The 23,717-nt window shown below is 37.0% G+C and overlaps 3 protein-coding genes across 3 annotated transcripts; 2 read left to right on the top strand and 1 right to left on the bottom strand.

Annotated features, from left to right (window-relative positions):
* Positions 1-8,420: 8,420 nt before the first annotated feature.
* LOC124451953 lies at positions 8,421-16,563 on the top strand. The gene is made up of 4 exons (XM_047002553.1): positions 8,421-8,516; positions 11,444-15,171; positions 16,444-16,455; positions 16,546-16,563. Exons 2-4 carry the CDS (start codon positions 11,452-11,454, stop codon positions 16,561-16,563), a joined length of 3,750 nt encoding a protein of 1,249 aa, XP_046858509.1. The 5' UTR covers positions 8,421-8,516; positions 11,444-11,451.
* Positions 16,564-17,206: 643 nt separating this feature from the next.
* On the bottom strand, positions 17,207-17,738 carry LOC124451952 (enoyl-[acyl-carrier-protein] reductase, mitochondrial-like). The gene is made up of 3 exons (XM_047002552.1): positions 17,693-17,738; positions 17,488-17,616; positions 17,207-17,391 (listed from the first exon to the last, which is right to left on the bottom strand). Exons 1-3 carry the CDS (start codon positions 17,736-17,738, stop codon positions 17,207-17,209), a joined length of 360 nt encoding a protein of 119 aa, XP_046858508.1.
* Positions 17,739-18,465: 727 nt separating this feature from the next.
* On the top strand, positions 18,466-23,418 carry LOC124451195. The gene is made up of 5 exons (XM_047001825.1): positions 18,466-18,649; positions 18,851-18,882; positions 20,231-20,293; positions 20,754-21,023; positions 22,004-23,418. Exons 1-5 carry the CDS (start codon positions 18,643-18,645, stop codon positions 23,024-23,026), a joined length of 1,395 nt encoding a protein of 464 aa, XP_046857781.1. The 5' UTR covers positions 18,466-18,642; the 3' UTR covers positions 23,027-23,418.
* Positions 23,419-23,717: the final 299 nt, after the last annotated feature.

Genomic DNA, 23,717 nt, shown 5'->3' with positions numbered 1-23,717 from the left:
GTGACATGTAAAGAACTAAAGCAAGCACAATTTTGTCTACACGGTCGTCATATATGAAGTATTATTGCTAAAACGAAGGTAATTTGTCGAAAGTAAAGCGGGATTCTGAAACTATATTACTAACTTTTACATAACAAATTTGCTACTGAAGCATCTTGATAATGTATGACCAAACATTCCAGAGAAGTTATATTTAAGTTGATACACCAACTTTCCAACTATTGACAATAAGCTGCATGGTAAAAGACAGTAAAACCTGTTCAAAAGTAAGGGGGAGGCAGAAGAACATGAGAAAGTTTTCTACATGTATGACGCTGAATTTTTCTTTGGAAACTATACTTGTCGTTGCAAAATGGGGGATCTTTATAAATTTATGTAGGGGGGGTGGCACATTTCCAATCATACATCACCTCCCTTCTTTGCTGACGCCACTTTTGACTAATTTCTGTGTGTCTAGCAAAATGTTGTTGATTGTATTGAGCAAATTATTCATTTTAAAAGTAAGAGCATTTGTAAAATAAGCAAATGTTAAACACAGAAAGAATGTTTTTACACAGAGAAAAAACGCAACCGAATCTATTTTGTGAAATGTTGATTCATGCAACACAGTGAGCTTTTAAAATTATACTTTTGATCATGTTAGTATAACAGTTTTAAGGTTTACTTTTATTGCATCCTTTACTGTTGTATCTACAGTGTCTTTATTGATCATAAGTAATTATAAGTGCGTGCAGTTGATGTTTGAAATGTATTCATAATTTACAATGGTTTATTCGATAACAAAGGTTTTTTATAATAAGAACTGACTTATGCAAGAATTTACATGTATGGAATTTTCGATTAATGAAGGGAAAAAACCATTCACAGTTTCGAAATTCATGTCTTAATCATTGGCATTCAAATCCTGTCTTAGATAGGTAATTCTCTATTCCTGAGTTAAAACTTGTGAAACTTTATGAGATATAGCAGTAATCCTTTGGAATTTGACTCATTTCAATGTTATAATGTATTCTGCATGAGGTTCTTATTTATTTATTTTTATTTCTATAACAATTGTTTTTAGTAAGTTATGTATACTTAGTTATAGAATAATATCTTCATCTTTATTCGTTATTTAAGATGTGTCTATGTAACGAAACTTACATGGATAAAAGATTGATGTTACAATATGGTATGAACTATGATTACTATTTTTAAACTGATATGTATGTGGTCGCGTTCTTTGTATTAAATCTCTCATTTTTTGTTAGGTTTGTAACATGTAAAGAACTAAAACAAGCATAATTTTGTCCACGAGGTCGTCATATATAAAATCTTATTTCTAAAACAAAGGTAATTTTACAAAAAGTAAATCGAAATTTTATATCTATATTACCGACTTAACAACTTAGCTAAAGAAACATCTAGATGAAGTATGGATAACCATGCATGAGAAATCATATCTAAGTTGATATACCAATTTTATAATTATTAACAATAAGCTGGATGGTAAAGGAACAGTAAAACCTGTTCAAAAGTATGGGGAAAAGCAGAATAACATGAGAACATTTTCGATATGTATGATGCTGCCTTTTTCTTTATAAACTGTAACTGACACTAGTGCCAGTCCCCAAGAATCGAAACAATATTGTTGTTAATGTAAACTTACGAACGCGTAAAGTATTAGTACTTCTAACTTTTTATCGAAAATATAAGAATCATTGCGATCTGGATATAAACGTGAACAATCTGTAATGATACTTTACTTATATTCTGTTGTTTTGATTGTTGTTTGTTCATTTTCTATATAATTCTAAGTACACTTTCTGTATGTATCTAGTTGACATCTGCTATCAATAATACCAAACGCTGCGTGCGAATGCCAGAACTTTTATGCTGCGGGAGTTATACAGACTATACTTGTCTATAGAAAAAATGGGAATACGTGAAAATTTATGTAGAGGGGGGGAACATGTCCAATTATGCATCACCTCCCTTCTTTGCCGACGCCACTTTTGACTAAACTCTGTTTGTCTTGAAAAAGGTTAATGATTGTATTGAACAAACCATTTATTTTGAAAGTAATGAAATTAGCAAAATAAGCAAATGTTGCACTAGGGAAGAATGTAATTACACAGAGGAAGAACGCGACCGAATCGTTTTTTGTGAAGTGTTCATTCATGCAACACAGAGATTTTTCACAGTTTTACTTTTGATCATATTTGTTTAACAGTTTTAATGTTTAATTTCATTGCATCCTTTACTGTAGTATCTACAGTGTTTTTATTGATCATAAGTAATTATAATTGCGTGCAGTTGATGTTTGAAATGTATTTATAATTTACAAAGATTTATTCAATAACAAAGATTTTTTATAATATGAATTGATTTATGCAAGAGCATATATGTATGGAATTTTTGCTTAATCAAGGGAAAATCCATTTAAAGTTTCGAAATCGTGTCTTAATCATTGACATTCGAATCCTGTCTTAAATAGGTGATTTTCTATTCCTGACTTGCAAAACTTTATAACGTTTAACAGCAGTCCTTTGGAATTGGATATATCACAATTATGTACTCTGTAGGAGGCTCTTATTTATGTATTTTTTTTCTATAACAATTGTTTTTAGTCAGTGATGTATACTTAGTTATAGAATAATACTGTTTGTTGAAGTAGATCCTGACTCACTCTTCATCTTCGTTCGTTATGTAAATGTGTTTATGTAACAAAACTCATATGGATAAAAAGTTGATGTTTCATTAATGTATGAATAAATTATGAGCCCCATTTTTAACTGATATGTATGTAGTCGCGTTTTTTATATTAAATTTCTCATCTTTTGTTAGGTACGTAACACGTAAAGAACTAAAGCAAGCATAATTTTCTCCACACGATCGTCGTATATGAAGTCATATTTCTAAAACAAAGGTAATTTTACGTAAGTTAACCGAGATTCTGTATTTATATTTCTAACTTAACAAATTTGATACCAAATCATTGCGTAGTATGAAGTATGACTATAAACAAATCAATGTTTATTTCCATTCCAAATGAAAATCGTTTGAGTGATTCTATAAGTGACTTTTAAAGCTATATTTAATACCACAACTGGAAAGTAGGTTTCATTTTTGTTTCAAATTATCCACTATAAAAATTGTGGCTCTTACACGAAGAAAAGTTTTGATAGTAAATATATCTCAGTCAGTGATGCGCTTGACATTCACAGATGCCATGTCACATTAAGTAGTATAGAGACTACCGGTTCTGGCGCACTTCACCCCCAGGCAGGCTGCATACATAAATCTGAGCGCCAAAGCCCTAGTTCGTTTACACAGTACGAAGTACTGTGTATACATGGGTCCCGACAAAAAATCGCACCGGTTCTGGCGCACTTCGCAGTTTGAGAAAGAGTATACACAAATCTAAGCGCCCCAGCCCTAGTTCGCGTACTTTTTTCACATACATAGTAAGCACACAGTAAGCTCATCGGTCGGCACAAAAATCCCACCGGATAACGCAAAGACCAAACTCAGGACAACTGCGGATTTTATATGAGGTGGTTAAGGGAAGGCGGGCGACTTCCACAACCATGTCGTAAGTGTGGGGTCGGAAAACAGACAGAAGTATCCTTTGTAAAGCCTGCGGTGCGAATAGGGTGCATCATATTTTTGTTTATAAACAGAAACAAGCAAGAAAAAGGTTTGCTAGCGTACTCGCCGAATTAAATTTGACATTTAGAATTGATTTCGGCATTTAGAATTAATTTTTATTTAGAAAAATATCTCCCCTAATGCATACCAACGAGATTTGCGACACTCGAGATGGATACTGTTAATAAACTTCTGCAACTATATGACCAAGTGTAATCAGCGGACACGCGCTGAACACCTCTCTTAAGGCTCTTCAAGCGCCCGCTGCCTCAACACACACGCCAAGAAATGTCACTCCGCCTATCCCCAAACCGCGCAAGCGCAGCCCCGTCAAGTCTACCGATGATGAAATTGATGCATACATCGATGAGCTTCTGGCTGAAATGTCATTAAGGCGCAGACCACAACGCCCTACAAGGGCTCCTCCCCCACCACCCACGGAACTTAAGTGGGATGAAAAGAAGACCTTCAGCTATCATCTGAGAGCCTGGAAAATGTAGGTGACGAAGGGACACCCCTCCGAACGCGACTTCATGGCTTTCCTCAAAAGCGCTCAGCCCTACATCGAACGCAAACTTGTCAAGGAGCTATTAGCTCTACGAGGAGTTAAGTTTCAGTTGGCAGTAGAGGTTAAGCTTCGGAAGGATGAAGCAAATGGTACTGAAGTGCTTCAAGCACCAGTGTTCCGGACAAAGCAGATCACGCTGCTACAGGAGCATGAGATTTCGGAAGCTCTACATGAAGCCTTCCAAACTATCCTGGAGAGATTGAAAAAGTTCACTCGGGAAGGGTCTGCGTGGATAGTGGATCGTGTCAAAACACTCTGGCTTGACATCGCTCACTACCAGCCTTTCACGCGGAGGCTCATACCTTTCTCTCCACACCGCGGTCAAGAATAAGAAGGCAATCGTCAACGTGAATAACAAAGACGACAACTGCCTCCGCTGGTCTCTAAGTGCTGCGCTGTTTCCTGCAGCTAAAGACCCGCAACGGCCTGGCAAGTATCCCACTAAAGACGGCCTTGACTTTGCGGGAGCGAGGGCATCCACACCGCTCTCCCAGCTCGAACGAGTAGAGCGTCAGAACGACTTTGCTATCAACGTGTACGTGTGGGAAGGTGGCATCGTTCCTTGCCATCTGAGCAAAGTAGAGAGAGCTCGCAAGACTGTGAATCTCTTCCTCGTCTCGGATTCGAAAAACCCCGAGAAACACCACTACACTTGGATCAAGGACTTCAACAGGCTTCTCAACCGGGAATCGAAGGACACCCACCGGCTGCACTTCTTTGAGCGTTGCCTTCACGGCTTCACCAGACAGAATTTGCTGGAAGAGCATAAGCCTGAATGTCGAGTCATCAACCAAGCCGCGGTTGCCATCAGAATGCCAACACCCGGAAAAAACGACAAAGTCCGCTTTGAGAACTACCACAAACAACTCAAAGTGCCCTTCATAATCTACGCCGACTTCGAGAGCCTTGTCCGCAAAATCGAGGGCCCCGCGCTTAACCCTGAAAAGAGCGACACCCATCAAACTTCCAGACACGAGGCATGCGGCTACTCGTACATAGTCGTTCGTTCTGACGGGGAAACGCAGCCGCCGCAGATCTACCGATGGCCTGACGCGGCCAAGCATTTCCTGGATGCGTTCCAAGAAGAAGAGAATTAAATCAAGACGGTGTTGGCTAACCCCGAGCCTATGCACATGACAAGAAAGGACTGGGGGAGCAACAAGAAAGCCACAAACTGCCACGTCTGCAGCAAGCCCCTCGAAGGCGATTCCGTGCGAGACCACTGCCACATTACTGGCAAGTACCGAGGTGCAGACCACAATCAGTGCAACCTCAAGTTGCGGCTCAACCCGAAGACGACAACCATACTGGTTGTCTTTCAGTTATTGCCTGGGCCTCCTTGTACCGACTTGCTACGGGACGACCGTCAATGCGTATTTAATGTGCGTCTTCCTACTCCATCGTGAGGCAGAAACAAGAGATCGGCTTGGTGGACATCATTCGGGGTGCTGATGTCAAACGTAGGTCGTCAGGACCACCGCCAGTGGTCAGAGGCACAAGGTCGAGCACCTTCTGGTCATTAGCTAGAGTGTCTTCGCCGAACATTCTCCTTAACCTTTTTAAAAGCCCCTCTACAGAACCATCTTCTACAAACAGCCGCCCCGCCAGGACAGCATGGCGCCCGCAGACAGCCGTTGCTCGACTCTGTACTGCAAACGTATTCGTAACCACGACCCGCACAGGAAAGGCCTCCAGAAAATATTTGCGCAGCTGGGGCTTTGTATATGCTTCCTCTATTTCAGCGAGCGCACGTCCAAATCTATGGAAGACAAGCACATGCGTTCCAGTACAACAAACATTTAGCCAGTAGTGCCTCCCTTCGACCGGATCATGGAGAGGGTAGATGTTGTCTGTGTTGCTGATACAAAACTGCCCATTGTGGAGATGTAGTAGGCTGTCGTAGCTACAGAGCCCAACGAACCGTCCTCGGGCTCGCTCGGCCTTCAGGAGGCGTTCGATGTCAACGCTCGAGAGCGGTTAATCCATTCCTTATATAGAGTACAGCGGGAGGCTGTTGGGAGCCGCCACCAGGATGGCCCCATACGCGAAGAATGTCGCTATCCCCTTCGCCTTTGGTACGCTCAGGTCGCTGGGGGACAATGTCGTTCACAGTATATTCAGCGCGCGTATTCTTAACGGCAACATGTCTCACCCTCAGACGACTATCGCGTGGAATATGTGCCATCCCGCGAGGAGACAACGGGCGGTGCAAAGCTATCGACGGCTGGAAAGACTCGCAAGACGACGGGAACAGTTCGAAGAACACGCGCAGTGGAAGACGGGGGCGTCAAATTGCACAGCGCCTAGAAGAACAGCAGGGACACGACGGAAGATCACGGGGTGAGCGAAAAATAGCGGTTTGGATGAATTCAAGAGCATGCTCTTGGATGCTGCAAAGAGCACGGGAAAGAGAGCAGCGAATCGCGCAAAATCGAGGGCTATTTCTAGGTTGAAATCGTCAGCCACCAGTTTGACACCCAATGTCCTTGCTTCGGCGCCCATGGCGGCTTCACGTTTCCACCAGCAGAGCGCTTCGCTTCGTTGAAAGACGACATTAGAAGCCAGACAAAGAGAGCTCTCCGCGAACAGACGCGAGAGCTAGAAGCACTGCTGGACGCTGCACGTGCGAGCGGGCGTGAGGAGGGCGCATAGACCTCTGATTCATCATCAAGTGGCGGATGGTGATTCGCGCTAGATATAAACTTTGTTCGCCATTGACTGTGTTGCATCCCGGTTGTGTCATCTTGGTTTGACAGTTTCGTCACCCCCACCCACGCCGGGGGCTACAGACCCAAGCTGTGATCATAATAAATCACTGCGGTGAACATCTCTTTTAATTACAGCCTGTTGTTTGCAAGGGGATGGAGTGAGGGAAAACCAGTATTTGAATAAAATTATGTGTTTGAAATAGCGGTCGCTGGTATGGAGTGTTTGGCATGTCAAACTGGCGCTATGAGCGTCATGAATCTAGCCGAGTATTTCAATGGTCGGCAGCATAATCGTGCGTGGTTGGCTGGCAATGCTATAAAATTCGATTGCCACTTGTGTGACGACAGCGGTGCTGTCAGCGGCGGGGGTGGGGAATGGCTATGTAAGCATGTTGTGTCGCCCAGGCACCGAGAAAAGCTGGTTGAGGAACAGATGAGATCTCAGGGGATGGACTCACCACTTCCTCCGGGCTGATCCCGAGGAACTGCAACGACAAGTTATGCTTGCGAGGGAGCGAGTAGATGCCCACTTCCGCATGTTGGACTGGGTCCTCGAGGGGAACTCCCTCGACGAGTACTAACTAATAGACCCCGACGGCCGGCCGCGCGGGCGCTGGGGTGGGCCGGCAGTCTTTGGCTCCTGGGTTTGGCCTTTGCTATCCGTCCGATTTTCTGTGCTTAGTTGTGCTTACTATGTATGTGAACCAAGTACGCGAACTAGGGCTTGGGCGCTTAGATTTGTGTATACTCCTTCTCAAAATGTGAAGTGCGCCAGAGCTGGCAGTCTCTATACTACTATCTCAAGATGTCTTGCTTCTTCGGAATTTGTTTTAAACTAGTAAGATGTATAATAACGTTTAAGACGCTTCTTTTGTTGCCGAACAGTTACGCCGTAATTTTAAAGTTACAAAAACCGTTTCGTTTTATCTTGAAACTATTTCTAAGTTTCATTAACAATAGTTAAAATAAGGAAAATCAAAATATTTGACAAATGGTTTGGTTTACTCTGGTGAATCTTTGGAGAAAGCAAAAGAATGATATTTTTGAGTTTCTTTAAATAAATTAATATCTCATATATATTTAAAAATAAATGATTCTTTATGAAACCATGATCAATAGACACAAGAAATAATTATTTACGTTGTTTAAAACATTTACAGTTCAAGTATCAAACATACATTAGATACATTTGTCGGAAAATTGTCGGTCGTAACAACCAGTGCATAACTAGCGGTCCCGCTACTCCCGCCCGGCAGGAGTAGAAATTTTCCAAAAAATAATAAATATTCTATTTGGAGATTAGACTTACAATACTTCACAAACAATTTGTAATAATTTGTTTTATTCGTTCGTTTTCACGCTTTTATTCGGTGGTTCGTAATACTGCAAAATCTCAATATTTGTCTTGTAACCTAGCAACCGCCTTTTCTTGCACATTTTAATGCATAATGGCGCGATTCTCCACGTATTCCGCCTATCTTCAGAGGGCTGAACATACAATACAATTATATATGAGAAGTTTTGAATTCTGGTTGGCAAAGGGACTAGGCGCATACTCAAATCTGCTGTTTTTATAATCAAACTTCCACTATTTTAAATTGCCGGAGGTTGTAAGTATTCAACTTTTTAATACGAGTACAGCGGTTAGTGATTATCAAATTACGAGATCATTGTCGGTATTAATTTTCTATTGCCCTTGCTCTCAAATTGCTATTTTGTATTTGTGTATGACACAATGGCTTTAAGTGCAACTGCGATTTGCTCAACTGATGTTGATATAGGAAATAGCTTATTAGCTAAACCGTTCTCTGCTCGATCGTTGGTCGAACAGAATGTTATCGTTCATGAACGGCCTACTCCTGATTTAACAATCCGAAATAAGGGACGAGCATTTCAGAGAGATTAGGAGACGAATGACTGGCTGTGTGGCTGTACAACCTTGCAGAAAGTGTTTCGTTGGCCATGTCTAATGTTTTCCCCGAAAACATCGCCATCATGGACTAAGAATGGCTGCAACAGTATGCGAAGTATTATGTCTGATGCTAAGAAGCATGAGAACATCTAAATCGCATTTAACTGCTTTTAAGACATGGAAAATGTATAGAGCTAGTGAGCGAATTGATTGTCTTATGTCCCTCGCGAGAAGAAATGAGATTCAGCGTCACAATGAAGAGGTAAGAAGATTTACTGGAGTCTCCCCAGAAATTCAAAATGATCTTATCAGCTGTCTTAATGCAATTATTGAAGATGAAATCAGAAAGGAAATAAATGATTGCACATTTATGAGTATTCTGGTTATTGAAGCATCTGATGTGTCCACCAAAGAGCAGTTAAGTGTTATTGCTCGGTTTGACAAAGCAAAAAAAGTTTGTGAGAGGCAATTAGAATTTGTGGATGTAAATATGAACAGAAATTCAAAAACAATATCACAAATTGTCTAAGGTAAACTTGGTGATTATTCTGATATAAAAGAAAAACTGGTTTTGCAAACATATGATGATGCTTCTGTTATTTCTGGCCATATCTATGGTGTTAATGCATTAGTTCGACAAAAGTATTCTTTTGCCCACTTTGTTCATAGTGCAGCTCATAGATTGAACCTGGTCCTTAGTCAGTCAGCCGCATCAATTTCTCCTGTTAAAATCTTTTTCATCAATATAAGTACATTCAGCGCATTTACAAGTAATGCCCCAAAAAGAAAAGCTTTTCTCACATCAAACAATCTTGAGATTCCTGCCCCTGGTGAAACAAGATGGTATTATCGCTCTAGATTAATCAATGTATTGCACAAAAACTCAGAAAAACTTTTAGATATTTTGAGGGGGTTCTTGAAAAACTAGCTGGATGGGACGATGAGTCATTAAGTAAAATAAGTGGCTTACTGCATTATCTTGATAGCTTTCTCTTTTGTTTTCTAGTGTGTGTTTTTTTACAGGATTTTAGAACAGTCCACAATTTTGTATTCCATTATTCAAAGTAGGGAAACCAATTTTAATTATGGCATAAGCAAGATTGACAATTTCAAGCTGTTTGTTGTATCACTTCGCACAGATCAAACTTTCACCGAGTTACCAAACTGCACTAGAAAAAGTAGGCCCACCAGCAACCAGAGCAGATAGTAGATACAATTAAAAACAGCTTTATTTTGAGATTATTGATTCCAATAAAGGCATGTTTAGCGAACGATTTCATGATATTAATCAGTTCGAGTTTTTAGTAAATCCTAAACTATTTACTACCTTGAAGGGCATAGTTCCACGGGAGAAGATCAATCTTCTCAAAGATAAATTATAGTCCTCTTTTTGATATCCCATCTTTGGAGAGTCAAATTTTCTTCATTTACAACGACAAGGACTTTCACAAAGAGTGCAGTAATGAGGTGCTTAAATACATCTACAAATTTAATCTCCAGTCGAGTTAACGTCAACTGGTAAATTTGCTAATATTGAATGATGTCTTGGCAGTGGCAAGTGCTTCAGTAGAGAGGTCGTTTTCTTTCTTGAAAACGATCAAAGCTATTTGAGGAATAGAATGTGTCAAGGTTGGCTTAGCTCTTTTTGTAGAATGTCTATTCACAAAGATATCATTGAACAAAAAGAGGATTCAGAGGTGTTGCATAATAAGGTGGTTGAAAAATTTGTAGAAAAACCCAGAAGGCTGGCATTTCTTTATAAATAATGCATATAGTATGTGTTTTGATATTTGTTCTTATAATACATGGTACTTCACTGACAAAATGAAGCATAACTCTAAAGAATAAAGCCATTCCTATCTACCTGCCCCAATCTAAACAAGTGTAAACTAATAAGTGGAATGCTAAGAACAATCTCTCCCTATGCATTTTAGGAAGTGTCGTATACTATGTCATTTTTTGTGCTAATCCAAATTTCTTCTTTTTATTCAGGGACAGTGATTAGTTTGATTCATTATGTATTAGGGGACAATTGTCTTCTGCATAACGTTTCTCTGAGACACCTTTAGTACCTTTTTAACTAGATGCAGTTTCCACGATTGCCATATTAAGAATGCAGCTTATAAAAACGGATTTTTATAACCTATCGCTGGAAATGCTGTTTCCAAGGCTATGGATTTCAACATTTTTCTGGGGAGCATAGTTGGGGTCGCCCCTTCGGCGTGAGATGATGAGCGGGGGTTACTATTTTTCCTGGCTACGCCACTTGTAACAACCACAAATAGTCTTAAAAAAATGCTGTGAAAAATGGATTGAAAAACGTCACAATACTTAAATACAGTTCCAGAATATTTTTAGTAGTTTTTGCCAAGTTTTAAATAAGTGAAACACGTGTGTAGGTCGAAGTGATTGAAGAAATATCATGTTTGTCATAACAAGATTATTTCGAAAAATAAATTGTTGATGACATCGTATTTATTTCAATTTTTTATACGAAAGATATTAAAAAGGAGGACTATTTATAAAATTTCTTCCAATATTGCTTTTCATTAATGCCTTTCATGTTGTGTTAATTTTCACTTTGTAAATTGATGCTTTTTGCAAAAACTCATTCTTAAATTTTAGTTTGAAAAATGGATTCACCTCCTAAAAAATTGAAGATTGAGGCAAACGGATCTCGTTTAAGTAAACTCTTGATAAATAACGGAACACAAGCTTTGAAAACAACATTGCAGTTTAATATAAATTTTCGCTCGTCAAACCTAAGGGATGAACTTAATAAACCCTCAAATAAAAGTACATTGGAATCATTAAGAAAAAGAAGCGTCATCAACAAAGAGCAATGGAACCTTCTTTATCCATCAACTGATTTGCCAAACCTTGAAAACTTTGATATTTCATTATTGACTGTCTTATTGCGTAACATATGTGGTTTAACAGCGCCACATGGTGGATGGGATGATCCTTCCTCTTCAGATTCTTCAATTTCAGCAAATATTGCAAGAATAAAGTTTTATCGAAACAAAGTGTACGGTCACATAACCACAACTAGTGTAGATGACAGTGAGTTTGAGCATTTGTGGAAGGAAATTTCAAAAGCATTGGTTGGTTTGGGTATTCAACAAACTGAAATAGATGAAGCAAAGAAAGCTCCCCTCAGTCCTGATGAGGCAAACCATATTGAAATATTGAAAAACTGGTATGAAAAAGAACAACAGTTGATCAATGTCGCTGAGGAAATTAAAGAGGCTGTAAGAGCAATAAAAAAAGATTTTGAAGTTATGAAAAATAAAGTAGAAGACATTAAAAAAAACATGCCAACAAAAGCTGACGTAGCCAGAGTTAGAGAAACGAAACAGGACGAAGCATATTCAGTAGTCGAAAACCTTGGAAAGTGTAATTTCAACGGTCATATAAAAGATCTTAACAAGAAATACCTTGAAGGGACTAGACAATGGTTATTTGAAAAACTCAACACTTGGTTTAACGATAGAAGTGAAGATGCTTCTAATGTCATGATTTTGATTGCCGGTCCTGGTGTTGGTAAAAGTGTGTTTGCTGCTGAGTTGTGTCGACGATATTCTGAAAAGAAGAAACTTGCTGCTTCTCATTTCTGCAGATATAATCGATCAGATGAGAGGAATCCTCGAATGTTGATAGAGTCATTGGCCAGTAGCATGTGTGATACATTATCAAAATTTAAAAGTAAACTGAATGAAGAATTACAGAGAAAACATTCCTACAAATCAGTCACCGATGAATTCCGTGTTTTATTAAATAATCCATTGCATTCCTTAAAAGATCATAAACCAATGGTTTTGGTTATTGATGCCTTAGATGAAAGCCAAGTTGCTGGCAAAAGTGAATTGTTGGAATTGATTGCAGAAGAGTTTCACAAACTGCCTAAATGGATTAAAATCTTCATCACCAGTCGTCCAGAACTTCCTGTTCAAAAGGAGTTGAAAGTCATGAATCCTGTGGAGATTACAACTCGTCCTCGTGATAAAAACAACGAAGAAGACCTGCAGAAGTATTTGAGACATCAGTTAAATAATCGAATGCAGGTAAATCACTACGTTCTATCGTCATTAGTTAAAAAATGTGAGGGATCATTTCTTTATGCGTATTACGCACAACTGAGCTTGAAAGAAGAAAATATTGAGCTTACTTACGAAAACATTCAAGAATTGGTCCCTAGTGGGTTAAGCGGTGTTTACACAAAGCAATTCAAAAGAGTAAAAGAATTGTTAACGAAGGAAAGTCCCAGAAATTCTGTTATCTCAGAAACTACTTTCATGCAGTTTCTTGAATTGTTGGCTGCCTGTCGGAAGTCTTTACCATTAACTTTACTGCTTAGTTATTTAGGTTTTTCTGGTGACATCATTGAACTGTTATCCCAAATTTTGCCAGTTTACGATGATTGTTTAACCGTGTATCACAAGTCTCTAATTGATTGGTTGAAATCAGATGGTTACGAACAGCATGAGTTTACAGTTAGTGCAAAAAATGGTCATAAGTTCTTATGGCATGCTTGTAAGAAAGTGTTTGAACAAATTAAGTCGATGAACATTTTTGAAGATCAGAGGAACACTGCTATGATTAAATATGCTTTGAAAAATGGAATTTATCATATGTCAAAATGTGGCAAAAATGTTGACTTTAGCTGGGCAGTAGATGTCAAAGTGGTTTATGCGAAGTTAATGTGTGTGGAAGACATTAACATGTATACCATTTTTTCTGAATTGTCTAAAATCAATAAGGAACTACAAAGTTTTTTGAGAAAAGATGAACATGAAGAACTACTATTTCATTTGTCATTGACGTTACTGATATTTAATGAGTCAGATATTTTAAGGTCAGATGATAGCTTAGCTTTTTTACAATATATTGCAAACAGAATTCATGGAAGTAACGACAAAAGGTTATTGGCAAGGGATTTATTGAAACAAGGAAAGTTTGTTTGGTTTGAGGATTTAGACTCAACATATTTAACAAACCATCATCATTTGACTGTCTCCTTGCATGCTAACGTTACATCTCTTTGTGTGTCGTCCAATGAAGAACTTCTTGCTGTAGGATATGAAAATGGTCAAATATCTATTTTTGAACTTCCTGAATTTACAGAAAGATGCACTCTTGGCACTGCACTCGATGTTTCAAGGTTCGATAAGGGGAATGATGTAAAGAAATTTATGTCCCTGTATGACTATAATGACTATCCATTATTAGATAAATTTGATTTTGTAGAAGGAAACATATGTTGTTGCTCCTTTTCACCTACCGGAAATAGACTGATAACTAGTGATGAATCTACTGAAGTAAAGTTATGGGACGTTAACAATGGACGTTTGTTGTTATGTTTACAGTCAGATGATGTCGTTAATCGTTGCTCTTTCTTAGATTCTAGTTTGTTCATTACAGCAAAAAATGGAAAACATGATCCTTTCGAAAAACCTGTAGATGTGTTCACTGCATGGAATTCAGTAACTTTACAAAGAATCGATCGACGCCGCGTTGTTGATTACCAAAAACTAAAATACACCAATAAATATTCAGAGCTCGTTGCTGCAAACTTCGTCGAGACTTCGTATGTTTTTCAATTCCCAAAGGCAATCGATGTTTTTCAAAGAGAAAATAAGTTTCCACTATTTTCAATTTTAAAGACAACCCACCATTATCGTGATTGTATTCTTTATCATACAAGCCAGAATGGAAATGTTTCTGAAATCAATCAGTTGACAAAATACAACGATCAAGGAGAAATCGTGTTTTGTTTACCAAATGTTTGGTGTCCATGTGGTAATAGGATTCTTAAAAAAGTCCATCCAATCTCGTTTAAGGAATTTTACGTTGTCCCGTATTTTTCCAAGCTTAAAATTTTCAAAACTGATCATCTTTGGAGACCTTCATTTATCGTTGAGAAATTTAAAATTGAATGTTGTTGTTTTTCACCGGATGGATCTTTTTTGGCTGCTTTCGCTGTTGGTGACCACGTCAACATTCATATTTGGAGCATTGAACGTTGCACTATTATTCAAACTGTACCAATGCAACTGAAGATAGCAAAAGGATGTTGGTGGTCAGACGGCTTACTGTGGATATGGGATGGTTCTGATCATCTTATGAAGATATCAACTTCGTCTGAAAATTTTGTAGATTCTACTCAAGCAAAGTATGTTAACATTGGATTTAAACCTCAGAAAATCTTAACATTTGCTGATGTCTTAGTTTGTATTGACGAACTAGATTTTGTTCAAGTTGTTAAAATTACCAAGGGTGGGATACAATACAACAAAAGACTTCCTGTCGATAGTTCAAAATTTAAAGCAGCAGCTGTTTCACCTGATAATTCTGTTATTTTAACTTTAAACAAAACAGAATACACATTATGGAAATGGGGAAATAACAACAATGACCTTCACTTGAAACCTTGGCATACTGCAGAAATACCTATAGCAGCTGTCTTGGGAAAAATTGTTGAAGAACAGGAAACTGTAAATGATCTAGAGTTCAACTGCTTTATAAGTGATAGTAACCAAGCAGCCATAACATTTTACAAAGGCTTCAGATGTATGGGCATTTATGTAATTAATTTTCACGAGAATGGTGATGTGAATGCGATTTGGCATGATCTCTTTCAATTTTTTTTGGAATCAGACCTGATCATACACAAATCTTATTGCATTGGAGTGTTTTTGTGGTCATTGGTTGCTGTAGATTTAAAGAGTGGTGAAATGTGCGCTGCATTTGACGGACATAAAGCGTCTCATATAATTATGCATTCCAATACAGGAACTTTAGCTACAGTTGAGAGTTTTAATTGCAGTATTCGATTTTTTAAACTTAATGTTCCTGAATAAATACATCAGCTCAAACTTTAATTGTAAATTCAAAAACCTTTTGAGAAAATTGTACATAGATGTTGATAGTCGTAAGGATGATTGCTTGTTTCCACCTACTATAGTTTTCTACAGAAGAAGTTTACTTATTCTACCAGGCAATCTTTAAGAAATTATCTATATTTACCAAAAACAAATTTGGACCAATTTTGCAAAAGATCTTTTAAATTTATCGGTACTATTTCTTGGAATGTCTTATCTCCTGCTATCAAAGAATGTAAAATATTATCTATGTTTTGCAATAATCTGAAACGATGTATAATTGCTTTTTATAACACAAATGACTTGTATTTTTAAAAAGTGCGCTTCTATACTAATTGATCATGAATATTTGTTTATTCCTTTCTAAGATTCTACTTGTAGTCTTCATAAATGAATTGTCATTCAAACAGGGCATCCTCTAGATTAGACTACTACGGTAAGATGCTCTGTCAAACTTATTATTATGTATTGTACCTCTGAACAAATTTCACGTTGATGATTTACTTTTTAATAAAAATGTATGGTTAAATAATTTGGTAATTTTTATTTAACAAATAGATAACATTTAACTGTTGTCTATACAGTTAAAGATACACGGGAATGATGTCATTGTGATAAAAACTGAGTGGCAACGAGCCGCCGGGGTAAATCAATGTTTGAAAACCGGATTTTTTCTTTTCTTTTTGCTCAAATACGTCCAATGATGCAACTGGGCATTCTTAATTTTTTTATTTGCCCATTCAGGGATATATTCAGGTAAATATTCAAATAAATTCTCCGTTATTTTGTCATTTAAAAACAAGGAATTTTCTGTGACCTCAATTTCGTGCGTCTGTCCTCTTATAGATCATAGCTCTCGAGTAATGAAATTGCTTAAATTTTTCCGGTTATTATATAATATTATAAATAAGACTTTAACTACATAGAAATGAAAGAATGTCGACAACTCATTCATTGTGAGTCATTTGATAATATGGTGTTGTTGTAGATGAAGATTATTTTATTTAAATTATAGAGTGACTTTCTTTAGACATGCTTTCAAGAACTGTAAATACAATTTAATATCGTGGAAATAGGTTTTGTATGCTGTTAAAAATTCACATGTATAAAAACACCATTTGGGTTTTATGGTCATTAGTTGAAAAATGTGAGAGATCATTTTTGTACGTTTATTATGTACATATGACCTTAAAGACAGAAAATGTTATATACTGTCAACAATTCCCGTATGTAAAAACATCATGACATCATGTCAATAACTGTGATAAAAATAAATAAAACTTTTAGGATTTTGACATAAGTTCTTTTGAATTGAGGAATTAAATTTTTTTGAATAATATTTTCTTGATTAAAACATTGAAGATTATTAATTCTCACTTTCTGTCTTCAATGGTTAAAATAAAATTTATCATCATGATGTTGGGGTCGATACAACGTTGAATGTACAGTTTCAATTTGTGACAATTGTAACCGTCGCATTGCATGGTTTGTGTAAAAAATTCTACATTTAAAAGCCATGCAGTAGGAGATTTTGTGAAAGAGACTTCAGACATACACCTTCTTGCAATGGTTGAAAGTCTTTCAACATTCTGTAAGCTGTACAGGGATTTATGGACAACATTGCTGCATCTTTCATAGAAAGACCATTTTTTACTGGAATTTTGTCGCAATCACCTCTTTCAATACTATGATCTCCATCCAACTACCTTTGCAAATTTGTATCAAAAATACAATAAAACTATTTGCTGATAAAGTCTAATCGAGTTAACTCATATGATTGGATAATACCAAGTCCTGTAGTTCCCATTAATAGCCACTTATCAACACGGACAGACTTCACATCACCATCTGCCAACACTTCCCCGACACCCTCGTTACCACCAGCTGCAGGAAGGGAAGGTTCGATGGGATACAATCCTAAATAAAAAGTGACGGACCAAGAATTTCAAGGGAGGGGAGGCATGCATATAATGGCATCAATTGCACTCCTCACCTTGAAGCACATTCAAATCAGCTGGATTGATGGGTGAAGCCAACATTTTTAAAAAAACACTTTCTCTGTTGAATTCTGGTAAAGGATAATCTTGTAGACGACAAAATCAAAGTAGAAATCAGTGGCAGATCCAGATGAGGGTTACAGTATTTTCACAGACACAGACAGCCTCTCCAGAACTTGGATAATTTATTGATAATTTCGTAGAAGCACTATTGCTAATGCGCATTTAAAATACACGACGTGTTTTTTTAAAATAGACATGTTTTGACTTCTCATGATGCCATCTTTAGTATAAGTGAAATAAAGAACAATACAAGGTTTATATAAAAGTGATATGATACATAAATTACAACAATAAAAAGTAAATAAGGTAAATTAATGGGGAGCGTCCTAGCGTATTATAAACTAAATATTGTATTGAATTTAAAAACTTGAACATTGAGGTCAGCGTTAGTTTTGTTAATGTGGAGTGCTTCTTTGATATTGATAATAAAATTGACATGCATGTGTAGGAGCTAGCACTAAATTCTTGCATGAATTGCCATGTGTAAAATCGTCGACACTGACTACAGAGCAACTCAACCACTTTTAAGGTAAAGTTGACAGTTCACAGGAATATTTTTACCTGATAACCTTACTTGGGTCGCCATATTCTGAATAAACTAAAGCTTTAGAAGACCGAGGTATACTTTCAGACGTGTTCGAAAATGTCCTCGACAATTTTACAGCTTTGCTTGAAGTCAGAAACCTGAAGAGAACGCGTTGCTTCGTCCAGTCTGCTATGTTCGTGGTATTCAGCGTAATTTAATATAATGGCACTCTGAAGGATGGGAAATAACGTCGTCAGGACAACAACCGAAATTTAATTTTAAATATTTACAATAAAAAGTCACTTCAAGATTAATTTTAAGCTATGAATTTTTGGATGGCTTCTAAAAGGGAACATAATGGAAGGTATTTCAGAGTACAACTGCTTCGGTATTAATTTTAATTCGAGGCTCGAACAACAGTACAATTACTACAATACTGAATGATATATATATAATTCTGAGTCTGAACTTCTACATTACTATATTTTACAGCCGTCTATGAATTTATGATATAAGTTGCTTTCTCTAACATATTTCGTTTAATTGCATCGTTTTTCTTTCATAGATACAAACGTCGAGCTGAACAAAGAGAACCTTGTAAGTAAAAAACTTTCAACATCGATAGCTTCTTCATAATTCACAGTTTTATAGATTACGCGCTCGAAATTTCCACTAGTTCATAATATTATAGAAATTGAGAGCGAAATTAGAAGAGTCATACTTTAGTATTCATAAGGAAAAGGTTGTTGAAGTTCTCCTCCATTTGTCGTTGTTTTATTCATACAGTTGTTGTGGCTGCTGTCGTTAATAAATAGCGAACGACTCTTGGCTTGCTCAGTGCATGTTTAGTTATTTTAATTGAATTTTTGTCCATTCTTAATGTCTTTTTCGTTTATACATTACATTAACCTGGGTAATGTACCGTAAATGCTCGCTTTAGCGCCGCGGCGATTATTTAATTTTTCCGATTTTGAATGCGGCGCTTATGCGAGAGCGGCGTTTAAGTGGGAGCGGCGCTTATTAAATATTTTTATCGCCCCAAGAAAATAACGAGTAGACAAAAGCTATTTTCATTATGTTATATTATACAATTTATTGAAAATAATGTCGCATAGACGCAGAAGAAGGTTTTCCTAAATTTTAAAGTTTCCTCAATATTTCTTCCAAGCTCAGCACTAAAATTACTCAAATACGGCGCTTAAGTTAACCGGCAGCGGCGCTAAATAACTGTTTTGGATTCTGACTGCGGCGCTTAACCGAGGGCGGCGCTTATCTATTTGTTGCACTTGAGACAAAAGAGACATGATGTATTGTCTAGAATCAACACCGCATTACGTTACTGCATATATTTAATATGGAATTTGAGCTTTGCTCATATGAACTTTTAACATACTTCCAAACAAAAATGAGCAGGAATATTCAGTTGATTAATCTATGATAAACCTTTCGCCCTTTAACTCTGCCATACCGGTCACAAGCCTGGGACTTGTAGCGTATAAGGTTCTCTGCTTATGAGCAGACTTGTCTCGTTAACACTAAGTAAGACCAAATTACGACCTAAGTACGCCGCGCCACTAAGTACAACCAAATTTAACTCTTTAAGTGGTAGTGTAGCAAATCTGCATACAATCTACGAAATGACAAACAAATTTTCAAGAAAATTCGTCATCTAAAGTTTTACATCAAAGTTAACAAAACATGCATTGAGCAAGTATACATGTAAACGATGTCAACAACAACAAAATAGCAAAAACTATAACAACCTTTTTCTTTATGATTACAAGTATGATTCTACTGAAACATTTACCCCGACGCTCTCATCAACTATCATCTCATAGAAGTCTTGAACTCGTAATGTCAAGAAGCAATGTCTAAGTTTGTCTGAGTTATACAAATCTTTCTCGTGGACTGAAAACCTCCATATAACAAACTGTCTATTGTTTAGGTTGAGTATCTTCGAGATGACGATACGTTTGTGGAGTACTTGAACACATTTCTTTCATCGCCAGTAAGTGTGTATTAAATATGCACTTTCATCGCCAGTAAGTGTGTCTAAATATGCACTTTCATTGCCAGTAAGTGTGTCTTAAATATGCATTTTTTCATTTTCAAAAAGTCTTCAACAATATCAACCAAGCTTAGCTTGACTTTCCTTCTTCAGATTTGGTGACATAAATTTTCTAAATTTCAAATTTTTTTTGATCGAATTATTTCAAAGTTGGTCATGATTGATGCTTTCAAATCAGCGTTTATGGTTGAAAACATTTTATTGTTTGATGTTTGACCAAAGGAGAGCATCTACCGACCAACATCATATTATTTACAGACAAAACTTTTGAACAAAAATGTTTAGAAAAAGAGGTGGTACAACCCTCCTGTTCACCCTAAAATAAGTTATACTTCCCCCCGCGAACCAACCAGTATGATTTTGAAACTAACATATTTTTTTCTGTGTTGATTTTATGAAGATCAACTTCCAGTGCTTTGAAACAAGAGTTTACTACGACAAACAATTTGGCCTTTTGGAAGAATTTACACAGAAACTAGTCAAAGAAGATTGTGGAAATATTCAAAAGAGATACGATCCAACCAGAAACGAAGTCCAGACCAGTTACTGTGTCACAGTTCTCGATCACCTATCGACTTTAAAATGGTTACAAAAGAACAGATTAGATGAATTCGCGAGAAGTATGATTTTCGCAGAATACAAGCTATCAAAAGCTCTTTCATCTGCTCAGGTAACATATGACGTTTGTACTGGAGACTGTTGATAGAGCGACGATTGAGGCAGGGAAGTTGTATCTCCCCTCCCTCAATAATGTTTGAAGTGTTTAGTGCAGGCTGTTGACAGAGCGATGATTGAGGCGGAGAAGTTTGAATATTATGTTGTACTCAACAAATTTTTACTAAAAGGACAGTCACTTGTACCTCCCTTCCCTCAATAATGTTTGAATTGCTTGGTGCAGGCTGAATCCTACAGGCTCTGGCTTTCGAGAGGCCCGTTGTGTCTAGACGTAATTAGGTTTTTGTTTTTGCAATTCCGTGTTAGTTCAATGTTCTTAATTTAGACCATTTCTGCTGATAAAAATCGTACGATCTGCTGTTTAAATGAACGATAATCGAAACTTATAAAGTATTGGGTTATCCCAGTTTCAACTTTAAATTTACTCCTTGTTGTTGATGCTACGAGTTTCAAAAACAAGCTGGAAAATGCAAAGGCAAAGGAGCGTTAGGAACACAAATGTCATCAAGAAACTGAACTTAGTGGGAGGAATAGATATCCTACTTAAAGTCCAACTACATTGTCTTAAGCCTGTTTTCCACCAGCCACGTATCGTAACGTATCGTAGCAAATCGTAACAGGGCGCATGCGTGCTTATGAATTTGATGGTCAATAGGTGCGAGCACGCATGCGCCATGTTACGTTTAGCTCCGATACGTTACGATATGTGGCTAGTTGAAAACAGGCGTAAGCCTTCAGACCTTGTAATTAGTAATCCGTCACTGAGGGTATTCATGTTGTACTCAAATGATTTCTACTGATGATTGATTCTTGTCAAATTTCATTTCTAATTTAATATTATGAAACCAATGTAGATGGTTGAGATTTGTTAGTTTTGTCCATTTATAGTATGAAACAAGACTGCTATAGTTTTTGGTTTAATGGTTAAACTAAGGAAGAAGCTTATGAAACAAAATCATTTTGCATCTGATTTAGGCAAATTATTTCGAGAGAATCACTGGAAACATCTCACGAGGAAAAACATTCATTACTGAAATGAAGACATGTGGAAACATCTCACGAGGAAAAACATTCATTACTGAAATGAAGACTTGTGGAAACATCTCACGAGGAAAAACATTCATTACTGAAATGAAGACATGTGGAAATGTCTCACGAGGAAAAACATTCATTACTGAAATGAAGACATGCGGAAACATCTCACGAGGAAAAACATTCATTACTGAAATGAAGACATGGAAAAATATCTCACGAGGAAAAACATTCATTACTGAAATGAAGACATGCGGAAACATCTCACGAGGAAAAACATTCATTCCTGAAATGAAAACATGTGGAAATATCTCACGAGGAAAAACATTCATTACTGAAATGAAGACATGGAAAAATATCTCACGAGGAAAAACATTCATTACTGAAATGAAGACATGTGGAAATATCTCACGAGGAAAAACATTCATTACTGAAATGAAGACATGTGGAAATATCTCACGAGGAAAAACATTCATTACTGAAATGAAGACATGCGGAAACATCTCACGAGGAAAAACATTCATTACTGAAATGAAGACATGCGGAAACCTCTCACGAGGAAAAACATTCATTACTGAAATGAAGACATGTGGAAATGTCTCACGACGAAAAACATTCATTACTGAAATGAAGACATGGAAAAATATCTCACGAGGAAAAACATTCATTACTGAAATGAAGACATGCGGAAACATCTCACGAGGAAAAACATTCATTACTGAAATGAAGACATGCGGAAACATCTCACGAGGAAAAACATTCATTACTGAAATGAAGACATGTGGAAATGTCTCAAGAGGAAAAACATTCATTACTGAAATGAAGACATGCGGAAACATCTCACGAGGAAAAACATTCATTACTGAAATGAAGACATGTGGAAATGTCTCACGAGGAAAAACATTCATTACTGAAATGAAGACATGCGGAAACATCTCACGAGGAAAACATTCATTACTGAAATGAAGACATGTGGAAATGTCTCAAGAGGAAAAACATTCATTACTGAAATGAAGACATGCGGAAACATCTCACGAGGAAAAACATTCATTACTGAAATGAAGACATGTGGAAATGTCTCACGAGGAAAAACATTCATTACTGAAATGAAGACATGCGGAAACATCTCACGAGGAAAAACATTCATTACTGAAATGAAGACATGGAAAAATATCTCACGAGGAAAAACATTCATTACTGAAATGAATACATGGAAAAATATCTCACGAGGAAAAACATTCATTACTGAAATGAAGACATGGAAAAATATCTCACGAGGAAAAACATTCATTACTGAAATGAAGACATGCGGAAACATCTCACGAGGAAAAACATTCATTACTGAAATGAAGACATGGAAAAATATCTCACGAGGAAAAACATTCATTACTGAAATGAATACATGGAAAAATATCTCACGAGGAAAAACATTCATTACTGGAAATGAAGACATGTGGAGTTTCTTCTAAAGAAAGTTTCAACGGTCATTTGGACGACCAGTTTAGAAGTACGAGTCCCTCAAGCACAGAGAAACAATCTTACAAAAGCAACGACAAAACAAACGGTGACGTCAACGCTGGTGCTGACATCAGAACTATTGACTTAAAAGAAGATGTTTACGTTGCTTCAAATGATGAAGTGCTAACATCAAATGTCT

This window comes from Xenia sp. Carnegie-2017, unplaced genomic scaffold (genome assembly GCF_021976095.1).
Source record: "Xenia sp. Carnegie-2017 unplaced genomic scaffold, XeniaSp_v1 HiC_scaffold_24, whole genome shotgun sequence".
Classification (NCBI taxonomy): domain Eukaryota; kingdom Metazoa; phylum Cnidaria; class Anthozoa; order Malacalcyonacea; family Xeniidae; genus Xenia; species Xenia sp. Carnegie-2017.
This window is presented reverse-complemented; position numbering and strand designations above follow the sequence as displayed.